At 38.2% G+C, this 23,377-nt stretch overlaps 1 protein-coding gene across 2 annotated transcripts in view; it reads left to right on the top strand.

Moving 5' to 3' along the window:
- ITPR2 (inositol 1,4,5-trisphosphate receptor type 2) overlaps nt 1-23,377 on the top strand; it is a 487,005-nt gene that overhangs the window by 110,009 nt on the left and 353,619 nt on the right. For both annotated transcript variants that reach the window (XM_042991994.1, XM_042991993.1), the window contains exons 9-10: nt 271-366; nt 15,668-15,712. In XM_042991994.1, the coding sequence (XP_042847928.1) occupies nt 271-366; nt 15,668-15,712 (141 nt within the window). The remainder of the gene's footprint in view (nt 1-270; nt 367-15,667; nt 15,713-23,377) is intronic.

Raw genomic sequence — 23,377 nt, 5'->3', positions numbered from 1 at the left:
TTGGCCTGGGAAACCTGTCTTTTGGAGTAAGGCTGTATTTGCACAGTTAAGGCATGAGCATCATGCATGCATACAGTTAGTTAACTGTTAGGTCTCTTGCTCATTTGTGGGGGAATTTTGTTTTTCTGCCACATTGTCCTCTTATGAAAACATATTAGATTTGACAAGTTAGTATTAACAGGCAAGCACTTTGTGTAAAATGTTGGCATTTGCTTGCGAGCAACATGAGTATCTTTTAGCCTTTATCGTTGTTGCTCTTTTTGTCTGTAGGTAGTTCATCATGACCCTTGCCGTGGCGGTGCTGGACAATGGAACAGCTTGTTCAGATTTAAACACCTTGCAACTGGGAACTATTTAGCTGCAGAGGTAAGTCTAATAGATAGAGTACTATTAAATCTCTGACTCTGGATAGTGACATAAGCAGTTAGGCTCTCCAAACATTGCTGTATTTGTAGGAACAGTCATGATACAAAATTTGACAATTGCCTATTATGATCTGGGCTGGCATATAAATTATTCTTAAGATGTAAATATTAATTGAAGCCTTTAAATAATCTTTGTCTTAAAAATTAAAACAACAGTAACAACAGAACACTGGTTGGTTTCCTTTAAGGTCAAGGGCAAGAGAGTATCGATTCAGTCTAAACCTTTGTATTTAGCTTCATTCTTTCAGAACGTCTGCATTGGAGACGTGATCAATTCATTTTTGGTGTAGTAGAGCCTTGATCGTTTCAGGCCATTTTCACAGAAACTGGTTTTACTGGCTTTTATTGTTCAAACTGTTGGAGAGGAAAGGCATTTCTTCCTGAGACACTGAACTGTCCTAAAACTGCTAATAAAAATGGTAACAACAAATAAGGTCTTTCCTCTCTCCTTTCTTTCCTTTCTCCTTTCTCAACATCCTAAAAGCATGTTGACAATCAGGTAGATAGGAAGAGTGGGAAGAAGCAACAGCGTAGATGTTTTAGAAATGATTTAATTAATGTTTGGCTATCAAATGCAAAAATAATTTTGAAGATACTAGTTTTTTTTAGATGTATGAAAACATCCATCCATTCTACTCCCCTCAAGTCTGTTTCTGTTTTTCAATTTAGAGTTTCTTCTGGGATTCTAAACCAGAATTTGGCCTTAGAATTTTTAGTATGACTTATCTAACTTGTGGTTTTGGATGTGAGGGAAGATAAGGAAGTGGGGACACAGAAGTGATGAGAAAAAGGTATGGGAAACAGGAAGTTTCCGTAAATGTGCTGACCCCTGTGTAAACCAGCACCCGACAGCATTACCCTTTACATCCTATTAATCTGTGGTAATTTTCTTCATAGTACTTACCACTCTCTGACTTACGGTACATTTTATTTTTTTGACATTCTCTGTCGGAATGTATGCTCTCTGAAGGCAGGGGGTTTTATTTTTTTATTTTTATTTTTTTTACTTTCTTTTTATTTTCTACATCACCACTGTGTCCCCAGCATCTAGGGCAGTGCCTGGAACTTAGAGAGCATTTGATGACTATTTCTTGAATGAATGAATGAATGAATGAGTACAAAGAAGCTATTCAGGCTTCTGTAAGCTTAGAGGATAGGAAGAAGATTTGGGGATTTGTATTTGAGAGGAATTTGGAGCCATATTTAGGCAAATGAATCTCTCTAAGCTCTAATTTCTTCCTCTATAAAATGGGGATAATCACAACATTCATAGAATACAAGTATTAAGAGAATTAAATAGGGTAAAGGGCTTGGCATAATGTGTGCCTCATGGTGGGCATCTGGTAAGTGGTGCCGGCATGATTAATTTCATTATGAGAAAATTTACTATATAAATGTACTATATATTTACTATTTAGTATAGTAAATAGTATAAATATAAATACTTTTATTATTATTGATGAATCTGTTCAAATAAATGAAATATAGCTTTGCCATTTATGGGCTGTTTACACCTTGAATGTTTTGAAGTAACTTTGTTGAAAAGTAATGCTTTGATGTAAAATTAAACAGTAAGGTGGAGAATCTTGTCTAAAATAAGAATTAGAAAAGTCTACGGGATGTCCTTTAAAAGATAAGAAATTCGTATTAAAATTCTCTTGGATCTGGTGTTAGTGACTCTTTTCCATAATTCAGCTTTCAGTCAATGGCTGTTGTAACTATGGACATTCTCTAGAAAGCTGACATGATTAAACATTATTAGTTTTCTTAGTTAATTTCTACAGTTAAAACTTGTATCATTGATAATTCAAATGACTAGATTATTGAAAATTAAATTGTTTATTAACTTTAATGAAGATCTAAGACCTCAATACATAAAGTAGTCCATTAAAAATTGAAAAATAGAAAGCAGCTCATTCCTTGAAAATAATTTGAAAGACTCTTTTCATTCTATCTCTAGAGGATATGACTTTAAATGCCAGATACTATACTGTCCATTAAAGATTCTGGTGTACTTGTAGGATCTCTGCTTTGACCTTTAATACTTGAGATAGCACTTTTTTTTTTTTTTTTTTTTTTTTTTTTTTTTTTTTTTTTTTTTTTTTTTAGGAGAAGGTGAGAGAAGGAGAATTAAGCATTAAATACTTATCTGAAAATTGAAAAGTAGGAATTTATTGTCTACTGATTTTAACAGAATGGGTGTTTCTGTGTAGTATTCTAACTCAAAAGAAAATCTTAGCTTTAGAATATTGGCATCCATAGGTTGGGGTTTTATATTTCATATGTCAGCTCAGGTCAGAAAGGTCCTGGTACAGTCACATCTCAGCACACTTGTTATACGGTGTGAAAGTGTCTTCAGGTGTGGCAAAAGCACATTTATTATAGTCACTATGACTTGATAAAAACATTGACTTCCAGTTCTAATTCCACAACAGATGGATATAGCCTCTGACAACAGTTAAAAAACAATGTTGGGGCAGCTGGGTGGCTCAGCTGGTTAAGCATCCGACTTTGGCTCAGGTCATGATCTCACGGTTTGTGAGTTCGAGCCCCGCGTTGGGCTCTGTGCTGACAGCTCAGAGCCTGGAGTCTGCCTCAGATTCTGTCTCTCTCTGTCTCTCTCTCTCTCTCTCTCTCTTTCCCTCTGTCTCTTCCCCACCCCATCACTTGCACTCTTTCTCACTGTCAAAAATAAATAAATAAATAAATAAATAAATAAATAAGTAAATAAATGTTTAAAAAAAGAAGAAAAAACAATGCTTACCCTTTTTATCATTTTGCTTTTTAAAAATGCCCAGGTCTTTAATTTCAAATCATTATTCATGTCATTGAGGTATGGTAAGGAGTTCCTAGCATGTGGATTTGTAACTTCCTAGCCTTATTTATTTTGTTTAATTAGACCCTTACTTATAGGAGAGAAAGGGCTCTATGGCTTTTATTTATTTTGCTCTTTCATTTTCATCTTTAATATCTAGATACTACTTAAACAATAAGATACACATAATAGGATGTTGAAAATGCAGGAGTTGGGAATAATTATTTTTGGAATTCATAGCAGCAACAGACATCCTCTTTAAGATGTCATACCGTCTTTAACATATACTTTTTAAGTGCCTGATAAATGCATAGCATGGTAGAGAATGCTGCAGATAGGAAAGGAAGCAGAGGAGAAAATCTCTGCCCTCAAAGAATTGACCTTCTAGTTTGGAACACAGTGTACAATAAATGGCCACAGGATGGTCAGAGGCAGGATCATGTCAGTCAGGTGGAGTTGTGAGGTAAGCCAAAGGAGGCTCTTGTTTGGGGCAAACTTTTCCCTGGTTCTCCAAGAAAGTAATAGACACAGGTTGGTAGAGAAGCAGAAGGACAATCAAGGAGGCACAGACAGGGTTGTGGAATGTTCCACATCATCGGCAGACAATGTAAAAAGGGAGGCTTGGCTCAAGGAGAGGGGTTCTGAAAGGAATTATTGAGTGACAGATCCCTTTGCTTGAAGATTTTGATTGAAAGGTTTGGATTTGATGTAATTAGTAATAGGAATAACGATTTAAGTAGTTACCTTAGAGGCGGGGGCTGGACACCTATTTGCAAACATTTGGTAGACACCAGTGATGTCACTAGAAAACTCAATTTCCGCCCTCAGGGAGCTCTGAGTACAGTGCAATAAGTGTATTGTAGCAATAGGAATAGTGACGTGCTGGTAGGGAAGCACTAAGGTGCCGAGGAGGTACAAGGAATGGTGAAGAGGCTAGAGGAGGAGCTGCCTGGTGGATGAGTAAGGCAGGTGGGCAAGGAGAGTGTGCAGGCAGTGAGGACAGCTTTTGCACAGGCAAGGAGGTGTGTGGTATTCTACAAACTAGTTTTATATGGATAATACATATGTGTATCACACACAGGATATGTGTGAGTTTGGACGTGGTGCTAGAAGGTGGGGGGGTGGGCAGAAATGTAGGAAGCTGATTTTTTTCAGGCCATATATATTAAGTTAAGGAGAATTGGTTTTATTTTAAAAGTAAAGAGCAGTGTTCTAAATAAATTTGTGTTTAAAGATGACCACTCTAGAGTTGCATTGTCCAATGCGGTAGTCACTAGCCACATGTTGGCTATTTAAATTAAAATAAGTACTATTAAAATTAAAAAGCCAGTTTGTCAGTTACACTAGCCACATTTCAAGGGGCTCAATAAGCACATGATATTGGGTAGCACAAATACAGAGCATTTTCCATCATCACAGGGAAAGTTCCAGTGGATAGAACTACTCTGGAGCGTTTTTAAAAAATTGTAATGTTTATTTATTTTTGAGAGAGAGACAGAGTGCGAGGGGAGGGGAGGGCAGAGAGAGGGGGAGACAGAGGATACAAAGCGGGCTCTGGGCTGACAGCAGAGAGCCAGACACGGAGCTCAAACTTGAGAACCATGAGATCATGACCTGAGCCCAAGTGGGATGCTTAACTGACTGAGCCCCCCAGGCGTCCTACTCTGGAGCCTTTGTAAAGCAGCTGGAAGGGATTGCCTGAGAGGCAGGGAGCCCAGATAGGAGAGAAAGATCTGATACCATCAGGGTATTTTGAGGATTTGAACCAAGGGGGTGACATTGGTAATGGCAAGAAGGCGAAGAGGAGAAGACATTTTTAGGACATTGGAAGCAATGGAAAAAATGGTAATCCATGGAATGTTAGGGGTTAAGGAGTAGGATTCTGGCTTTGGAGAACTGGCGATGTCATTCACCAATTTAGGGAACATGGGAAGGGGTGCAGTGTTGATGAGGAAAATAATCCATTCACTTTTGACTATGTCTAATTGGAAGTGCTGTAAAGTATACAGGTGAAAATGCCTGATAGGGACAGTGTTCACATCTTCTGGAAGTTTGGGGACTGGTGCGCCTGGAGAAGTAGATGTAGTCATCGTCAGCCTGGGTGTGATCATCAGGGAGTATGAGGAGAGTGAGGAGATGTTTGAAGGCGGAACTGTGGGGAATGCCAGTTTTTAAAGGATGGACAGCAGACTGGGAGCCTGAGAAGTCAAGGAAGCAACTGGAAGGTCAAATGGGCTGAATCACAATGTCAAGCAAGGGAAGATAGGCTTTCAAGAAGGAGGGAGTGCTACCGAAAAGGTCAGGAACAAAATGTATTTACAGCATTTGGCAAGAACACAGTCATCTGTGGTTGAGAGCATTTTCAATGGAGACCGGAATCCGGGGTGGGGGGTTTGGGGAGAGGAATGACAAGGGAGCCAGGACGCGGAAGGAAAGGTGAACTGAGTTTTCGTATCATGGCCATGCAGGAGAAGCAGTAATAAAGGGAAAGCAAGTCCTACTAGACAGGTTTCTAAAGGTCTATTTAAAAAAAATTAGATGAGAAGAGAACTGTTTTTACATTAAAGGGAAGTTCCTATTACAGGAGCAGAATTTGGCAGGGAAAAGGCCCTTTTCTCTCATCCTTTCCATTCTCAACACACATATTGATAATTTGAAATATTACTTTTTAATGTGCTTGAGGCATTTCTGGCAAATTGGATTATGTAATTCTTGAATTGCCTTTGAGTATATGGTGTTTATATTGGCCAGTGTGGCAAAGACAGCCTAGTGTAGTGGGGGAAAAAAATCCCATGTATACTGCTCACAGTCTCTCTGACTTTAAGCAAATATTTGACCTCTCTGAACATTGGTTGCCTTGTGTGTAAAAAAGATGATTGTATATATTTCATGGGATTATTTTGGGATTAAAGAAGATATGGAATGTTTAGCACTTTGCACATAAAATGTATTCAATAAGTATTAAGTCCCTTTCCTTCCATTGAGAAGGAGGGGACAAAAAATGTGGAGTAGCATTGTTTATTATTACTATCACTACTCCTACTATTATTGATTGTAATTTTTTTCCAGAACTGGTATTTCTTTGTAAGTCAGATGACTGAAGGGGGTGAAGTTTAGGGGCTCACCACGGGATGCCTTGAACCTAGAACAGAGTCTAATATTTAATTTATATTTAGTAAACACTAGATAACCTAAAGGATCAATCAGAGAGAGAGAGATTGAAGGTCTGCATCCAATCATTTCACTTTACAGAAGAAGGGACCCAGGCTCTGAGAGGCGATTTACTTTGTCCAAAGTTAAAAAACAAAAAAACAAAAAAACAAAAAACAAGATAATGATGGTCTTTGGGCTCAATGCTAGACTTGCACTGCTTCATCTATACCAGTGGTTCTCACCAGTGGTGATCCTGTCCCCCAGGGCATATTTGGCAATGTCTGGAGACATTTTTATTGTCAGAACTGGTGAGAGGGAGCTACTGGCATCTAGTGGGTAGAGGCTGGGGATGCAGGGAAACATCTTGTAATGCCTAGGATGGCCCCCACCACAAAGAATTATCTGGCCCCAAATGCCAATAGTGCCAATGGTGAGAAGCCTTGACCTATGTCTTACCAACATTACACAGGCATTTATGGACTGCCTACTGGGTGGAAGCACTATTTTGATGTTGTGAAGAAAACAAAGGTTATTAACCGTTGGTCCTTATCATTGTGTGTTTACAGTGTAGAGGAGAATGATATGAATTCAGTCACTGGGACATCTCCTCTGCGTACGCATCTGAGACAACTGATTTTGTGTAATGTTAAAATTATTGATATCCATAGATGACCATGTTAAATCTCACAGGGAGTTTAAAGGGCTGCAACCTTAAATCTAAGCACAAATGAAGAAAAAAAAAGAAAAACCTCAAAATTTTACTTAAACATATATGTAAACAATTTTACATATACTTCCTAAACATGATATTCTGTTTTAACTTCCAGGGTGGCCAAGTTTTTCAGAAAAATGTCAGTAAGGCGATTGCTTGTATAGAAATGAAGGGGACACTATCCAAAGGAAATTAGACCATTTCATATGCTGAGGCTTCTGTAGTTTAATTATGGAGACAAAGCACATAAACTGCAAGCTGTTTAAGAATAGCAATAAGGGTGCCTGTGTGGCTTAGTTGGTTAAGCGTCCGACTTTGGCCCAGGTCATGATCTCACAGCTTGTGAGTTCGAGCCCGGCGTCAGGCCTTGTGCTGACAGCTTGGAGCCTGGAGCCTGCTTCAGATTCTGTGTCTCCCTCTCTCTCTGCCCCTCCCCAGCTCATGCTTGCATTCTGTCTCTGTCAAAAAATAAATAAACTTAAAAAAAATAAATCAAAAAGAATAGCAATACAAATATAGCGCTATTTTGTTTTGGGTAATTCAAAATTTATTTTTGAGAAATAGCCAATGCTAGAAACTCATGGACAAAATGTGGAACAAAGTATTTAATTGTGAATTAGATAATGAAGCCAATAGTGGCTTTGTCAGATACTGTGTTACAGTACATTTACAGTACCGTATTGTTAGGTCTTCCTGTGATGTCAGTTTCCATGGGGCCAAACAAGAAATAAGGTAACATGAGGGGAAGGAAGGTGAACAGCCATGTATGTTTGCATTTGCATTTAATGCACAGCACAATTATAAGCACACTCATTGACATTTTCCCTAGATCCTTTACTTGTATCAATAAACCCCAATATCTCCTTATTGGTACAGGAGAGTTCACAACCATATCAATGGGGGAGAAGGTAATTTTATCATATTTTGAATGGGATGATATGAGAGCCTCAGTAAATAGTTCCTCCATAGTCAAGGGAGCAATTATAAATCAAGTATCACAATTTCTGATCTGCTGCTTCTCCATTTTCTTTCTTTGGATATTATTAAAGCAACAATGATCCTTTCCAAAACAAGATAGACTGGGTAGTGCAAATAATTATATTTGTTAAAGATTTTGTAATTGCCCTTTCAAAGACAACTAGCTTACTTGTTTGTAGATAGGCCAGACTTCCACCAGATGGCAGTAAACACTTATTTCCTGACTATACAACTGACTTTGGATTTAATTAATTGGTTAAAAACTTAGTACTCTAGAACCTGTCCATCATCATAGAACCTTATGAATCTCAGGGCTATAGTTTTAAATATCCCTATGTTTAGTTTGCCATCAACTGTATCAGCCACAGTTTATGAAAAGAGCCTGGTTTGTATGTTTGTGTGTGTAGGCATATATATAAATAAGGACAGTAGAAGAATATATATACGAGACCCTATACACACACACATAACTGTTATATGTCGAAATGTAAATCATGCCTGGCATATGTTAGCATCCAATAAAGATTATTTTTCCCTTCTTTTCTTTTCTAGACTTGTCAGTCAGAATTATAGGTTGTCTCTGAAAAGCCAGTCATTGGAAAGAAGAAGATAGATAATTATTTAAAAATACACAAGTGATGATTTTAATGTTACATATAATAAAAGTTGATCAAAACACATTTCATCATAAAACAAGTAACCTTTTTGTTTTAAGAAAATGAACGTGTATTAGAAGTGTTGTGTCCAGTTGGTGTTGTGTTCCATGGAAAGTTGTGGTTGTCTTTCACTTGATTGTGGTACCATCGTGGCTTTTACTGCCCATGTGTTTATGATAGTTCTGTGTCTCTCTCTCTTTCTCTGCCACTTTTCTATTCTGACTTGTGTCATGCTTTGCTTGACTTCTTTCTAGCCTCTTTGGCCATTTAAAAGAGAGCTCCCTTCAAAGGTTTAGTACTGGGTGTTTTTGTTCTTCATATCCTCTCTCTGTCACTCACTCCCTTGGCTTTAGTGGGCCATGGATTTGATCTCAGTTGTCCCACTGCCATTGAAACTCAATAACTGTATCCAAGATTGAATTGTTTCCCCATAAAACAGTGCAGTTTTCTTAGTTAAGTGTTAGAAACTTGAAAGTGATGACAAACATATTTTTCTCTCTCAGTTTACACATTCAGATTCTACTGACTCTGTCTCTGTAAAATCTTCTGAGTCTGCTTTTTCCTTTCCATTTCAGCATGATTATTTCTGTCAGGGCTTTGCTGCCTCTCACTTGAACCACCGCACTTGGTTACTTTCCCTCTTCCATCCTTTGTCTCCATCTCCTACTAAGCATGGCCAATGAGGATTTTTAATGCATTGTTTCAGCAAACATTTCCCCAGTGATATGCAAAATCTTTCTGAAGATGTGAACCCATTAGCCTATGGTTTAGTGGCCCCATTGGTCTGGGCTGGCTTGGATCCCATCCCTCCTCGTTATGGAAGCAGGAGAGAAGTAACATGCTATAGTAAATAAAGGATGTAGCTTTGGAATCGTCAGACCTCTGCTCCCAGTGACCCTGCCACTCACCAGTGGTGTGACTTTGCACAGAGGACTTCACTTGATGTGCCCCAGGGGGCTCATCTGTAAAGTGGGGGTGAAGAATCCATTCTACTATGATGATTATAAGGGGAAATGAATTAACCTTTAAAAGGATATAAAAAGTATTCCATAAGTGACATTTATCGGTCTTCTCTGAACAAGTCTTATTTTTTACCCATGTGGCGTTATCTTCCCTGCATTTCCTGTCTTCTTCACTCCTTTCCTTCTCTGCAAGTTAAATTTCTACCCATCCTTCAAGGCTTATCTCAGATGCTCCCTTCTCCATGAATAATTCTTCAATAAATTTGCCCACCACGGATCCCTCCTTCTTCTGACCTATATTATTTATAAATTATTCATTCTTATCTTATATCTCTTGTCACATTCTATTTTATATTACAGCTAGCTGTATTTATGTCTTATTTTCCCTCTTAGATTGTAAGGTCTTGTGGTCAGGGACCACATTCTTTTTGTCTTTGCTGAAATACCATATGCCACAATGTTTTGCCCATTATAGATATTCTATTAATATTTATTGAACAAATGATTGAATAGCATATTAGATCTCTCTCTCTCCAATGCCAGATTTATAATTTATTTTTTAACATAAGGAAATATTTCCTTTAACCTCCTAAAAGATTCAGGAATCTTCACATGACCATGTCTTTTTTCTTCTTCTTTCTATTAGAAATAATATTTTTTTGGTTCATCCTTAGTCTAATTACTTTAATAATTACTGCTATTATTTCATTTAGAGAAGGAAAGCATCAGTATAACTAAAACATCCATTAAAGCATATATTTATTTGGTCTTCAGTTAATACTGATAAATTTATATAGTCATAGATATATTTGGGTGGCTTCTCCTCCTTTTTCTCTTTCTTCCCCTCTGCTTCCTCCTCTTTCTCCTCATTATTATTATCCTTTAATGAATTTACTGAAGCAATAACTCCATATTAGTTATTGGAGGGACACAAAGATGAGGCAAGATCTAACTGATCTATCACTATCTTTAGTATTGTTGCCACAGACTCGAGTTATAAAATTTAATGACATATAATTAGTATGATTAGGCTTTGGTCATAGACTTTTCTCATTTTACCTATGAGGACCCTGAATTCCAAGGTGGAAAGGTTGGCTGAGTGACCTTTTCTATAAAGCTCATGGGTGTGTCTTCACAGAGCAGAGTCTGAAATTTAGTTCCCAGACTTCCCTTAGGGATTATAACTGGGTGACCCAAAGCGGATGAAAAATGTGAAGACTGAATTTCAGAAAGTCTTTGTGATAGAATATAACTTGTATTTCAGAGGGCATATGTAATTGTGTGTTTCACTTAGGTATGTTACTTCCTGTTCCTGTACACATTTTAGTTAGGCTACATCATGGTTCCAGTATGAATTTCCGTCACAGTGTCTGTGGTGAACTACTGCAATGCTTAATGAATAAAAACTTTGATCACAAGATATATCCATGTTTAAACATGTTGCATATCTTTTGTAAGTAACTTAGCTATCATTTTAGTATGCACAGTTTTTTAATTTGAAAAAAAATCTGAATTCTTCAAATTGAAAACAAATTAAAAAATACAAAACAGTGATACTTGGCTAAAACAGCCGGATAAACCCCTCCCGGGCACTATGCTGGAACTGCCATCACCACCAAGTAGAAGTGTGTCTTTTTGTGTTTGATTAATCAGTAGACAGGGGACCAGTTAATTCACTATCTTTTTGGCTTTCTACCTTTCACTCTTGGATTCCAAAAGCAAGAATAATCCCATTTTGGGATTAATTCTTTTATTTGTAATTCAAGGGAATTTAAGGAGCCTGAGAAATGTGTCTCCATAGAAGAAGAAAGTTCAGCCTCAAATCTCCCCAACTGCTGGCCTAGCACTAACAGGCAACTTGTAACTGGATTCCCATTTTCTTACCCCCTCCCCTGCCTCCCACTGTTAGTTCTAAAACTTGAGAGACTGCGGTCATGTGACTCTTGGCTGGCTTCTGCTTTCTATCCATTCCTCTCCCTTGGACCCTCTCCCCACACTTCCTGATTTGTTTAACCACAGTTTAGTTTTATCTGATCTTAGATTTCATATAAATGGAGTCATATGAGTACTTACAACATACTTACAACATTTTTAAGAATATATAATTGACATCACTTATATTAGTTTACATGTACAACACAATGATTTGGTATATGTATACATCGTGAAATGATTACCACAGTTAAGTCTAGAAAACATCCATCACCATATGTAATTATAAAAAATTTTTTTTCTTGGATGAGAGCTTTTAAGATCTATTCTCTTGGCAACTTTCAAATATGTAATACAGTCTTGTTAACTATAGTCGCCATGGTAGGCATTATATCCTCACGACTTACTTTCTTGTAAGTGGCTTTTGTACCTTTTGACAGCCTTCACCCATTTCACCCAGTCCCCATGTCCCACCTCTGGCAACCCACCAATCTGTTCTCTATGTATGAGCTCAGTTGGTTTTAGATTCCACATGTAAGTGAGATCTTATGGTATTTACTTTCTGTGACTTATTTCAGTGTTGTCAAGGCCCATCCCTATCGTTGCAAATGACAGGATTTCATTCCTTTTTATAGCTGAACAGTATCCCATCGCATATATATTTTTGAGATCCATCCTTGTTGTTATATCTGTAGCTCATCACGTTTATTGCTGAGTAGTACTCCATTGTTTGAATATTCCACCTTTTATTTATCCATTCTCCTATTATATGGTAAGTATTTTTGTCTAAACCTAATTTCTGGCCATCTTTTATGTCCCTACTGTTGTTTTATGTTTTGTCTCCCCTGCTCATTGTCCTCAAATGAATGTGTCAGGTGTTTTAGTTGATTTTCGTGGGGTATGGTAACCTCTATATACACAGTTTGTCAGCCGAGCAAAACTTTATTTTGTATTATCTTTGATTATTGCTTGTGTATTCTGTTAATTTTCTCTTTCCCTTTTCAGGACGCTGGTTATCTGTTAATTGATATGCCCTTCTCTGGTCCTCCATGGCTATTTTCTTTTTCCTAATTTTTAATTCTTTATATCTTTCCTCTGTATTGAGAGATGCCTGTTTATTTTTTTTTATCCCTCATTTAATATAGCATTTTTATTGCTGTCGACATGGAGTTTAATTTTGTATTCACTTTTCATTTTTAGTGAAATCTTTCTTAATTTCTTTTTATAATTCTTTATATTTAATATTATTATTTATGTAATTAATTCTGTGTTATATTTTAGCTTGTTGTGTAGTTTGTTGTCTTTACGTAGAGGAAATGTTTACTTATGCTTTCTTGAATATGCCAAACCATTTCCTGAAAATTTATTTTGCATTATACCATAGAAAATATTCAGAAAGGCTCTGTAAAAAGAATTTCCCCTTCTAACATGCTTTTTAATCAGTCCCATGTTGTTGTTTTTTTTCCTTCCTTCCTTATTATCCTCAGCAAGTGGACTCTGTGCAGAGCCAGATGGATTGAGTAGATGGTCTTTTTATTCTATTTTTTATTAATTTTATTTTTGCTTTAATTTTAATTTTATTTTATTTTAATTGTATTTATTTTTGAGAGAGAGAGAGAGCATGCATGAGTGGGGAGGGGCAGAGAGAGAGAGAGAGAGGGAGGAGAGAGAGAGGATCCCAAGCAGGCTCTGTGCTGTCAGCCCGGAGCTCAATGTGGAGCTTGAACTCACGAACTGTGAGATTATGACCTGAGCTGAAACCAAGAGTTGGATGCTTAACCAACTGGACCATTCAGGTGCCCCTTTTCATTCTATTTAAAAAAAATATCTTTTGGGGCGCCTGGGTGGCGCAGTCGGTTAAGCGTCCGACTTCAGCCAGGTCACGATCTCGTGGTCCGTGAGTTCGAGCCCCGCGTCAGGCTCTGGACTGATGGCTCGGAGCCTGGAGCCTGCTTCCGATTCTGTGTCTCCCTCTCTCTCTGCCCCTCCCCCGTTCGTGCTCTGTCTCTCTCTGTCCCAAAAATAAATAAAAAACGTTGAAAAAAAAATTTAAAAAAAAAATAAAAAAAATATCTTTTTAAATTTTTATTCATTTTTGAGAGACAGAGAGAGAAGGAGGCGGGAAGAGAGAGCACGAGCTGGGGAGGGGCAGAGAGAGAGGGAGACGAAGAATCTGAAGCAGGCTCCAGGCTCTGAGCTGTCGGCACAGCTGTGAGATCATGACCTGAGCCGAAGTCGGACGCTCAACCGACTGCGTCACCCAGGTGCCCCTATTCTATTTTCGAAAATTCTCAATCCTTTTTCAGTCTTCAGCTGAAGGACCGACTGAAGGACACACTGCAGTGCGGGTCTCAGGCCCAGCAGATGGCGACTCTGTGTCCCTGGTTTCTCCTGCACTTGCTTCTCTCTCCTATTCTCTGCTATTTCTACAGTGTTAGGCAGTGTGATTCCCACATACAAAGCCACAGTTCTTTCTCTTCTCTTTCTTCAGGCAGTGCTTCTCAGAAAGCCCTCTGCTATCATCTGTTCCCTTGACTTTCTGCCCATTTGTTTTCTGAGCTTTGTTGCATCTCGATGGTCATGGAAAGACAGAGGTAGTGGGACAGTGGATGGGAGTCTGGGGAGACCAGTCTCCGCTCAGTCTAACAATGGCTCCTCAGCGGTAGACACTTCTGTGTAGGTTTTTGGTGGGCAAACACTTGGGGTCTCTGAGTGGATGGACAAACAGTGGGAACCACAGAATGTATCTTACTTGTGTTCACAAGGCTGTTAGCTTGAAGCGAGGTTGAAGAATGCCAGGAGATAAAAACTGGAGAGGTATCTGCTTCTCTTCCAGCATCGACTGTTTTGTAATTACTGGCAATTCATGGTAGATTTGGGTTTAGGTTGTTTTTCGGTCTTCGTTTTTGATGGGATTGAGATTTTTTTGCTTTGCTTTGCTTTCTTCTTGATCTTTTTCAGCACCTTCATTGATATTTGGTACTAAGTAGAGAGGACATTCCTCAGAGCCACTAGCCAAGTGTCATTCTGAGAAAGACTCTTGATCTTACATTTTAAATGGTGACTTTATTTTTTTTTAAGTTTTTAAAATTTATTTATTTTGAGAGAGAGAGAGAGAGAGAGAGAGAACTGGGTGGGAGGCAGAGAGAGAGAGACAGAGAGAGAGAATCTCAAGCAGGCTCCCTGCCACCAGCACAGAGCCCGACGCGGGTCTCGAACCCATGATCCGTGAGATCATGACCTGAGCTGAGACCAGGAGTCGGCCACTTAAGTGACTGAGCCCCTTAAATGGAGACTTTATGTGGTTACATGTTACATACACTATCATATTCATATTGAAGTGGTTAAAATCGAGTGAACAACTCATTATTTAAATAAAAACACCTTACAAGTCTGTTGTTTTACAAATTATGAGCTGGTTATTTCAGTACAATGCAGACATCCTTTTGGGACTGTGTCATCAGGTGGGAGTCAGGAGGTATGGATTCCAGCCAGCCGGAAATATGTGGATTAACACTCAGCATTTCTAAAACTCATCAACCTCACTGGAATGACCCCTAAACCCCACAATACTCATTCAATAGCCCTCATATCCAACATATATATCTGGTATATGGCTCTTCTTTTGCTTGATTTTCTTATGTATAGAGCACGTGGAGCATGATCTCGGATCATTGTTAAGACTTTCCTTTGGTCTAATTTGAAAAACAGAGTTGTTGGTTAGTGGGAGATTTTGTGGTGGGCAAAGAACTCTTTTGAAGGCTTCCTCAGAGGGTGTGAGATTGTCAGTTCTCACTTATGCAAAGATGTCAACTGTGCTAATATAAACAAAAGCCATAAACTTGGCATTTTAGCTCATGTCTCCTGCAGCTAGAACTTGAAGGTAATGTTTTAAATTGTAATATTTAGTGATGGTTTCTTTCTTAGGCTTTTTTAATATTGAGTTTAGTTAAGGATACAATAATGAATTGAAGATCATTGGTCTTGTTAATGTGCTGTTAATAGCAATTCAAAACTGTTTTTTTTTTTTTTAGCTTAATCCTGATTATCGAGATGCTCAAAATGAAGGAAAAACTGTGGTGAGTGGAATTGTTTTTTCCCCAACAAATTCCAAAAATATTGTGCATATTTTATATGAACAAATTGAAAAGTTAATAGAAAATTTGAAGACTAGGGATTCTGAGAGATTCTCTGACTAGAGGCTATGAATCACAGATAATAAGTAAAAGATGATGCACTGACATTATAAATAGATGTCTGGTAATAGGTATTTAGGGAGATTTCTGGCAACTTGAAGGCCATTTATGATGGAGCACTGATGGCCATGGGCATCTGGGAGGTATGGTGGGTCTGGGTTTACTTTTCATAAGTGCATAGAAATTAGGAAAGACAAATTGAATTATGGTATGATGATAGTAAAAGGGCACAATGGGACAATCTTTTCTGATTAAAAATAACTTGGGTTCTATTTACGGGGAGAAATTGAGGCATCAAACAACTATATGACTGATTTTTCTGATATTATGAAGCATCCCACTCAAAAAACATCTCAATCTTATTTAAAAGCCAATTTTCATTAAGATATTTATTATTATTCAGCCTGCTTTTTCATCACCGTTGTAAAGAAGATGATGTTACGAGGACAGTAGGACTTAATTCAATAGAAAGTTCTGAAATTCAGGACAATTTGGTGTGATGCAGACAAAACCTGGTTGATGGGCTGGCTAGAAAGGTGTATCTATATACCTATATGTATTTTCAGCAATTTAGCTAGATATTTGGATGTAAAATAGACACAGTGTATAATTTAATTTTCTTAGGAATTTGGCAATCTCTTTTGGAATTGCTAAGAATGATTACTACAGCATTCAAAATTCCACCTTTTGACAGAATGAGTTGAAACGTTTAATCAAAATGACTACTGTCTTTGCACTGGCCCTCAGCTTTATGTTTTATGAGGATACTGATATGAGGGAGGTGAATCAAATCGGAATTTCTGGACCTGAGTCAATCCTGTTTGACTTCTTTCTCCATCTGACTATCAGGTTTACAACAGAAGTGAAACTGAAGTATCAGGTCTTTGGCCCAACGAGTACTTTAATTTGTGTCAAAATGTCCTTAAACATAGAAGTAGGCTTATTAAATGGGTTGGATCATTTATTTATAATTCAATTTTCTCCCCCTGTGTGGATTCTTTTCTCTTTGGTTTTCAAAAGCTGGCCCAGGATTGTTGGGTTCTTCTTTCCCCATGATTTAGAAAACGCCATCCATAACCATGTTTAAAAGCTGAGTCTTTGGTTCTTACTATAAGCTGGTCGATGGTCTCTTGCCAATGACTGCCAGGAACACACCAGTTCTTAAATGGGGTTAATTGCACATTGCATTTACATCCAAGGGAACTGTGGGGCCTCTCAGACGGTGCTAGAAAGAACCTATGGTAGGAATTGGGCTTGTACAAGATGACTTGGGGAGGATTTAAAGAAGTGGGGCTCACTGTGGGTAAGAATGCTGGCAGGAGGAGGAAGTATCTTAATGCATTTTTATCTATAGGGAGGGTCGATGAGAGCCAGGCCAACGGTGTGAGTGCTAAAGAAGAAACACTCATTTTAGCTAGGGGAAAGGGATATCGAATCATTTTTATGGCTTGGACAACATTGACATGTTGTCAGTATTCAGATATGATTATGGAGCAGTGTTGTTTTGACGCGATCCATCCCGGGCATGGAGCGGCCTTGTCTGATGTTGGTGTTCTGTGAAATCGTTCACGTTCGCAGGAGGACACCGTGGCCTGGCTGTGAGAGTCAGGGTGCCCTTGGCAGCACTGAGCCTGCCCGATCACACCAGGCCAGCTGTCGGATGTCAGGAGTTGCCTTTCTCTTTCTCAAGGTCTTTTTTTATGAGATTCTATGTGACTTCTTCAGCCAAGGGAGTTCTGCTTCTAGCACCACTGTTAACCTGTACGGCCTTGGACATGTAAGATAGCCTTCCTGAGACTCCATTTCCCACCTGACTAATGGGATGAGGATGCTTGCCCTACATACGTCACCTCTGTGCCGTGAGGTTAAAATTCAATCAGATAAAGGGAAACCTTTTGAATAAAAGATATTTGTAGGCTAAAAATGTACGTTGTTTCGATTAAAAGGGCATTGCATCAAACTTCGAATTGTGCAATTGAATTACATCTCTTTCAGCTTATCTCCTTTTGCTACATGCTGTTTGGTGATGCTTCTGATGCTTCTGGGCAGGGCTGAGTGGGAGAGAGAGTATGAGTGATAGAGTATGAAAGTTTATGGAGCAGCACAGAAAATATAGGTAATGAATCCATGGTGAAGTTTGCTGTTTGCGCCCATCAAGCTTTTAGTTAGACTTTGTAGATTTGTTTCCTTCTATATTCTGAGATACAAGTTCTTCATTCACCTCTGAAGGTGAGAAAGAGTACTTTTCTGTAAAGTGCTACCAGCAGCACTTTAATTGCATCTGGCACAGGTGGGTCTGCTTTGCTGTGGAAGGTTACGACTGGATCTCATCTGCCATCTCAAAGAGATGTCCAACTGGAGACATTTGATTTCATCTTTCTTCTATCCTTAATCCCTAGCTTGAAAGTAAATAAAACTGAAGATATGGAACACTAAAGCTAACAATATGGCTTCTCATGTTATAGACCATTTGCCACCTAGCAATAATTATGTTTCTGTCTAGAAAAGAAAACAAAGGAGCAGTTAGAGCTTAGCCTGTGAAAAACGAAATCAATTTCCCCAAACAGAATGCTATCTCACCCCAGATCTGGGTTCCAGTAATGCTGAGTTCACTGTGACCATGCTAATTATTTTCTTTCTAAATTTTCCCTTATGTTGTCTATTTAATATCCAGTTAATATTTTTTCCTGTAATTTAGAAACCTTTATCAAAATGTTGCCTTCCATTTTTGAAGTTTCAAAGGTTAATGCATGGTGCCACTGAAATGCGGCGGTGTGTGTCAGAGCTCCCATTAAGACCCAAATTGCTGTATTTATTCTACAAAGGAGCCTATTATTTCCAATCTTACAAATGTACAGCATCCACAGGGACCCTGTAAACATTGGAACTGTGTCAAGCCCAGCTGGGAACCTGACAGTCATTAGTTCCTTCTTGAAAGGCTGCATCTTTTCAAATGGCTCTTTGAAGGGGATTTTTTTTTTTTTTTTGGAATAACACCACCCATTTTCCCATTACCGTATTGATGTGGAATGTGATCTGATTTTTCAAGGGAGTGTCTTTTGTCGATGCTGGGGTCTCTCAATTTCAGCAATATTGATATATTGGCCCAGAAAATTATTTGTTGTGGGGGGGCTGTCCTTTACATTGTAAGATGTTTAGCAGATCTGTGGACTCTGTGTATTAGATACCAGTAGTGGTCTCCCCTGCCCCCAGTTGTGGCAACTAAAGATGCTCCTGGAAATTGCCAAATGACCCCCACTGCGGTCCAAACTCTCTGCCTGTTGAGAACCACGTCTTTGTGCACAGACACACATAAATAGCAATGTTCTAGGAACCATGATGCTTGGCTGAAATGTATTTGAAAATTCTGTCTCATAGACTTTTTTGGGGGGTGGGGGACCAGATTATGAACAAAGACCCCCACATTTCCATGAGTTTTTACTCTATATTCATCATTGGTAAGGTGATAAAGAAAAGAAAGGAAAAAGAGTCCTCATAGGAAATAGTTTAAGAGTAACAGATTTTTAAGGAACCATGCAAGAGAAGTGTCTGCAGCTTTAAATGGCAGGGTTGTGTCTGTTACATAAAGTCAGCAGTGAGAGCCCTGGAGAGTCTGACCAAGAAGACAGATGCCTGCACATCATTATGCTTCCTTGGCCGTGGCCGCACACAGGTCTGCATCAGCCCTGAAAATGCATACATTATTTCTTACAGAATGTCTCTGGCTCCTAACAACAGATTGCAACGTGATGTCTCCGCTAAAAATTCGATGACTCACAAATGAGTCAACAGAGAAGGTGTTCCAGGAGGCTAGCTGCTGTGTCTCCACTGGCAGCCCCAGGACCGGAGGGAGAAGCCGGGTGAACCATTGGTTTACTCGACTGGCTCCTAAGGGGATTTTCTACTTGTAGAACCGAGATTCTGTGTGCCTTTTCTTCCAAGTAAAACTGCTGGTTTTATAAGAGCCCAGCAGACTAGGTTAACATCCCGAGGCTCTGCGTTACCTGAATTGAGAATATTTTGGATACCTAGCTGATATTAAATCTAACACCTGTCTAAGCTCTGTTGTACCTTACATGGATTTTCGTGACACAAGAGGGAGGGCATCGCGCTTCTGTAATTCTGTATAGGGAACTAGTGTTTTTGTGGCTTTTTTCTTACTTAAAAAAGAGGTGGGTTTATAAACAAAAGCTACAGGCACACAATTTTGAACAGAACTGCCTTCATATTGTAGAAATATAATATTGATTTTTATAGATCTTATTGATCTATAGATCTCATCTTTCAGTCTTATAGATTGAAACCTGATCCATACATTTAAAAGATTGCATACTTATAACTCATTATTCATGTATTATTTTCTACAGATTTTGAGGGGCTGCCTTGAACTGTTTATGAAGGAGAATTTGTTAAGCAAATTAACAGAGTGCAAGAGATAAAAAGCAGAATGTATGGCATTGCTTTAAAAACTGCTATGGATGTTAGAAGTTGTTTTCACACATAAACAATTGTTATGCTACTTATAAATGGAGTTTATCTATGTTATGCTACTTATAAATATATATAAGTAATATATATAAATATAAATAAATAAATATAAATATAAATAAATATAAATATAAAAAATAATACTATGTTATGCTACTTATAAATATGCTACTTATAAATATCTATGTTATCGGTGGAATTTATCTATGTTATGCTACTTATAAATGGAGTTTATCTCCCCCCCGCCCCAGGAACCTATACCTTTAGGGGGTATAGTTGTGCATTCCACTTATACTATGTAATTAAAACTAAACCACAGGTCTTAAATAGTATGAATAATACAGAGTGACCTCTTTTAATTAGCCCTAATCAAGGTTTTTCTATGTCTGGCAAAAATTTTATTGCTCATTATAAGAGTGTCAAAATAGAGAAATCCCTGACTACTCTTGTTTGGAGCCCCCAGAGAGGTATACTAAAGGGGGTGTGGTAGGAGGGCAATCTAGGAACCTGGATCGGCTTTCTTTTTGTAAGTCTTGAAAATTAGTTTTATGAACATTCCAAAAGGAGAGTGTATGCACTAGGATTTGACTTAAATGAACTCACAAGTGACTGATGTATAAACTTCCATGCCACCTTTCAGTTGCTAAGTAAATAAATATAAATCCTTTGGTTAGTTAGTGTATTTTCTTTGAAGGGAAAATCCATAGCAAAAGCTAAGTTATAATTGGAAGATTGGTGTGCAAGAGGCTCAGAAAATTAGATGACAAATATTCTTTTTAGGGATATGGTATTCCACCAAAAAGACAGGAATATTAATTTTTTGCATCTCTGCTAGCAGTGATGAGAGAAACTGTTCAATTTTGTTCATTGAATCTCTGCTTATTTAGGTTACGTGATCATCTTGTATTAATAAAGACTGTCTTCAAACATGGCTCAATATGATTGATTAAATTTTATTTTCCTTAATTAAAGTCATATTTTAATTGTGTCTTTCTAATAAAACACTGAAACCACTTGTTCCACTTGTTCTCAAATCCCTTTGCTTCCACATTGAAAGAATCCTTTGGATTATTTCTACAAATGACTGATCTTGTCTGTTGTTTCCGTGTTCCTACGTTATGAGGCACTCTTCTCTCACATGTATTAATTAGCATTCATTATGTTCGTGGTTTTCTCTTTTGGCTGTAATAGCATTATAGAATCTAGAAAAAAGCTCTTTTGTGATATTTCTTTGTGACTGTAATGCTCCTGGTGTGTTTCTCCCCAAGTTTGCATCTTATGAGGACATAATTAAAACAAACTTCCTTTTCTTTCCTTTAGAATTATCACTTCTTGTGTCACCATTCCAGGGAAAACTGCTTCTTTGCCACCCATGTCTCAGTATAACACCTGGGTTTTCCTGTTGAGCTACATGGCAGTCATCACAGAAACAGCATACTTCTGACTTCCTGCTTCCTTCCCTCCCTTCCCCCCTTCCTTCCCTCTCTCCCTCTTTTTTCCTTCTCTTCCTTGTTCCTTTCCCCTCCCTCCCTCCTTCTCTTTCACAACTTTGTCGATATGTAATTCACATACCATAAAGCTCTCCTATTTAAAAAATGTAAATCAGTGGTTTTTTTTTTAAATGTTTTTATTTTTATTTTTGAGACAGAGACAGAGCATGAGCAGGGGAGGGGCAGAGAGAGGGGGAGACACAGAATCTGAAGCAGGCTCCAGTCTCTGAGCTGTCAGCACAGAGCCCGATGCGGGGCTCGAACTCACAGAGTGTGAGATCATGACCTGAGCTGAAGTCGACACTCAGCCGACTGAGCCACCCAGGCGCCCCAATCAGTGGTTATTTTAATACATTCACAGAGCTCCAAAACTATAGCCAGTATCTAATTCTATAACATTTTTATTATCTACCAAAGAAATCCTATATCCATTATCAGTTGCTCCCCATCCTCCCCTCCCCAGACCCTGGTAGCCATGAATGTACTCTCTCTATGGATTTGCCTAAACTGGACATTTCATATACGGGCTCATACAATATATGACTTTTTGTGTCTGGCTTCTTTCACTTAGCATAATGTTTTCAAGGTTCACGCATGTTGTAGCATGTATCTGTACTTCATTCCTTTTTATGACCAAATAATATTCCATTGTGTGCATATGCCACATTTTGTTCATCCTTTATTTGATGGGCATTTGGGTTGTTTCCATATCTTGACTTTTATAAATTCTGCTGTGAACATTCATGGACAGGTTTTGGTGTGGAAATGTATTTTCATTTTTCTTGGATAGCTACCTACAGTTAGAATTGTTGGTCATACATTTAACATTTTGATGAGCTGCCACACTCTTCTTAAATGGCCACACCATTTTATGTTCCCTCAGCAATATACGTACTGTTACAATTTCTCCACAGTCTCACTAACACTTGCTATTGTCTGTCTCTTTGACTGTAGCTATCCTAGTGCGTTTTACTAATTAGTAATGATGTTGAGCATCTTTGCATGTGCTTATTGGCCATTTCAATATCTTCTATGGAGAAATGTCTATTCAAAACTTTTGCTCAATTTTTAAAAATTTTTTCTTTATTTTTAAAATTTACATCCAAATTAGTTAGCATATAGTGCAATAATGATTTCAGGAGTAGATTCCTTAATGCCCCTTACCCATTTAGCCCATCCCCCCTCCCACAACCCCTCCAGCCACCCTCTGTTTGTTCTCCATATTTAAGAGTCTCTTATGTTTTTGTCCCCCTCCCTATTTTTATATTGTTTTTGCTTCCCTTCCCTTATATTCATCTGTTTTGTCTCTTAAAGTCCTCATATGAGTGAAGTCATATGATATTTTTGTCTTTCTCTGACTGATTAATTTTGCTTAGCATAATACCCTCTAGTTCCATCCACATAGTTGCAAATGGCAAGATTTCATTCTTTTTGATTGCCGAGTAATACTCCATTGAATATATAGCACATCTTCTTTATCCATTCATCCATCGATGGACATTTGGGCTCTTTCCATACTTTGGCTATTGTTGATAGTGCTACTATAAACTTTGGGGTGAGTGTGTCCCTT

Source organism: Panthera tigris, chromosome B4 (genome assembly GCF_018350195.1).
Source record: "Panthera tigris isolate Pti1 chromosome B4, P.tigris_Pti1_mat1.1, whole genome shotgun sequence".
Lineage (NCBI taxonomy): Eukaryota > Metazoa > Chordata > Mammalia > Carnivora > Felidae > Panthera > Panthera tigris.
The sequence above is the reverse complement of the archived record's forward strand: the minus strand, read 5'-3'. Positions and strand labels throughout refer to the sequence as shown.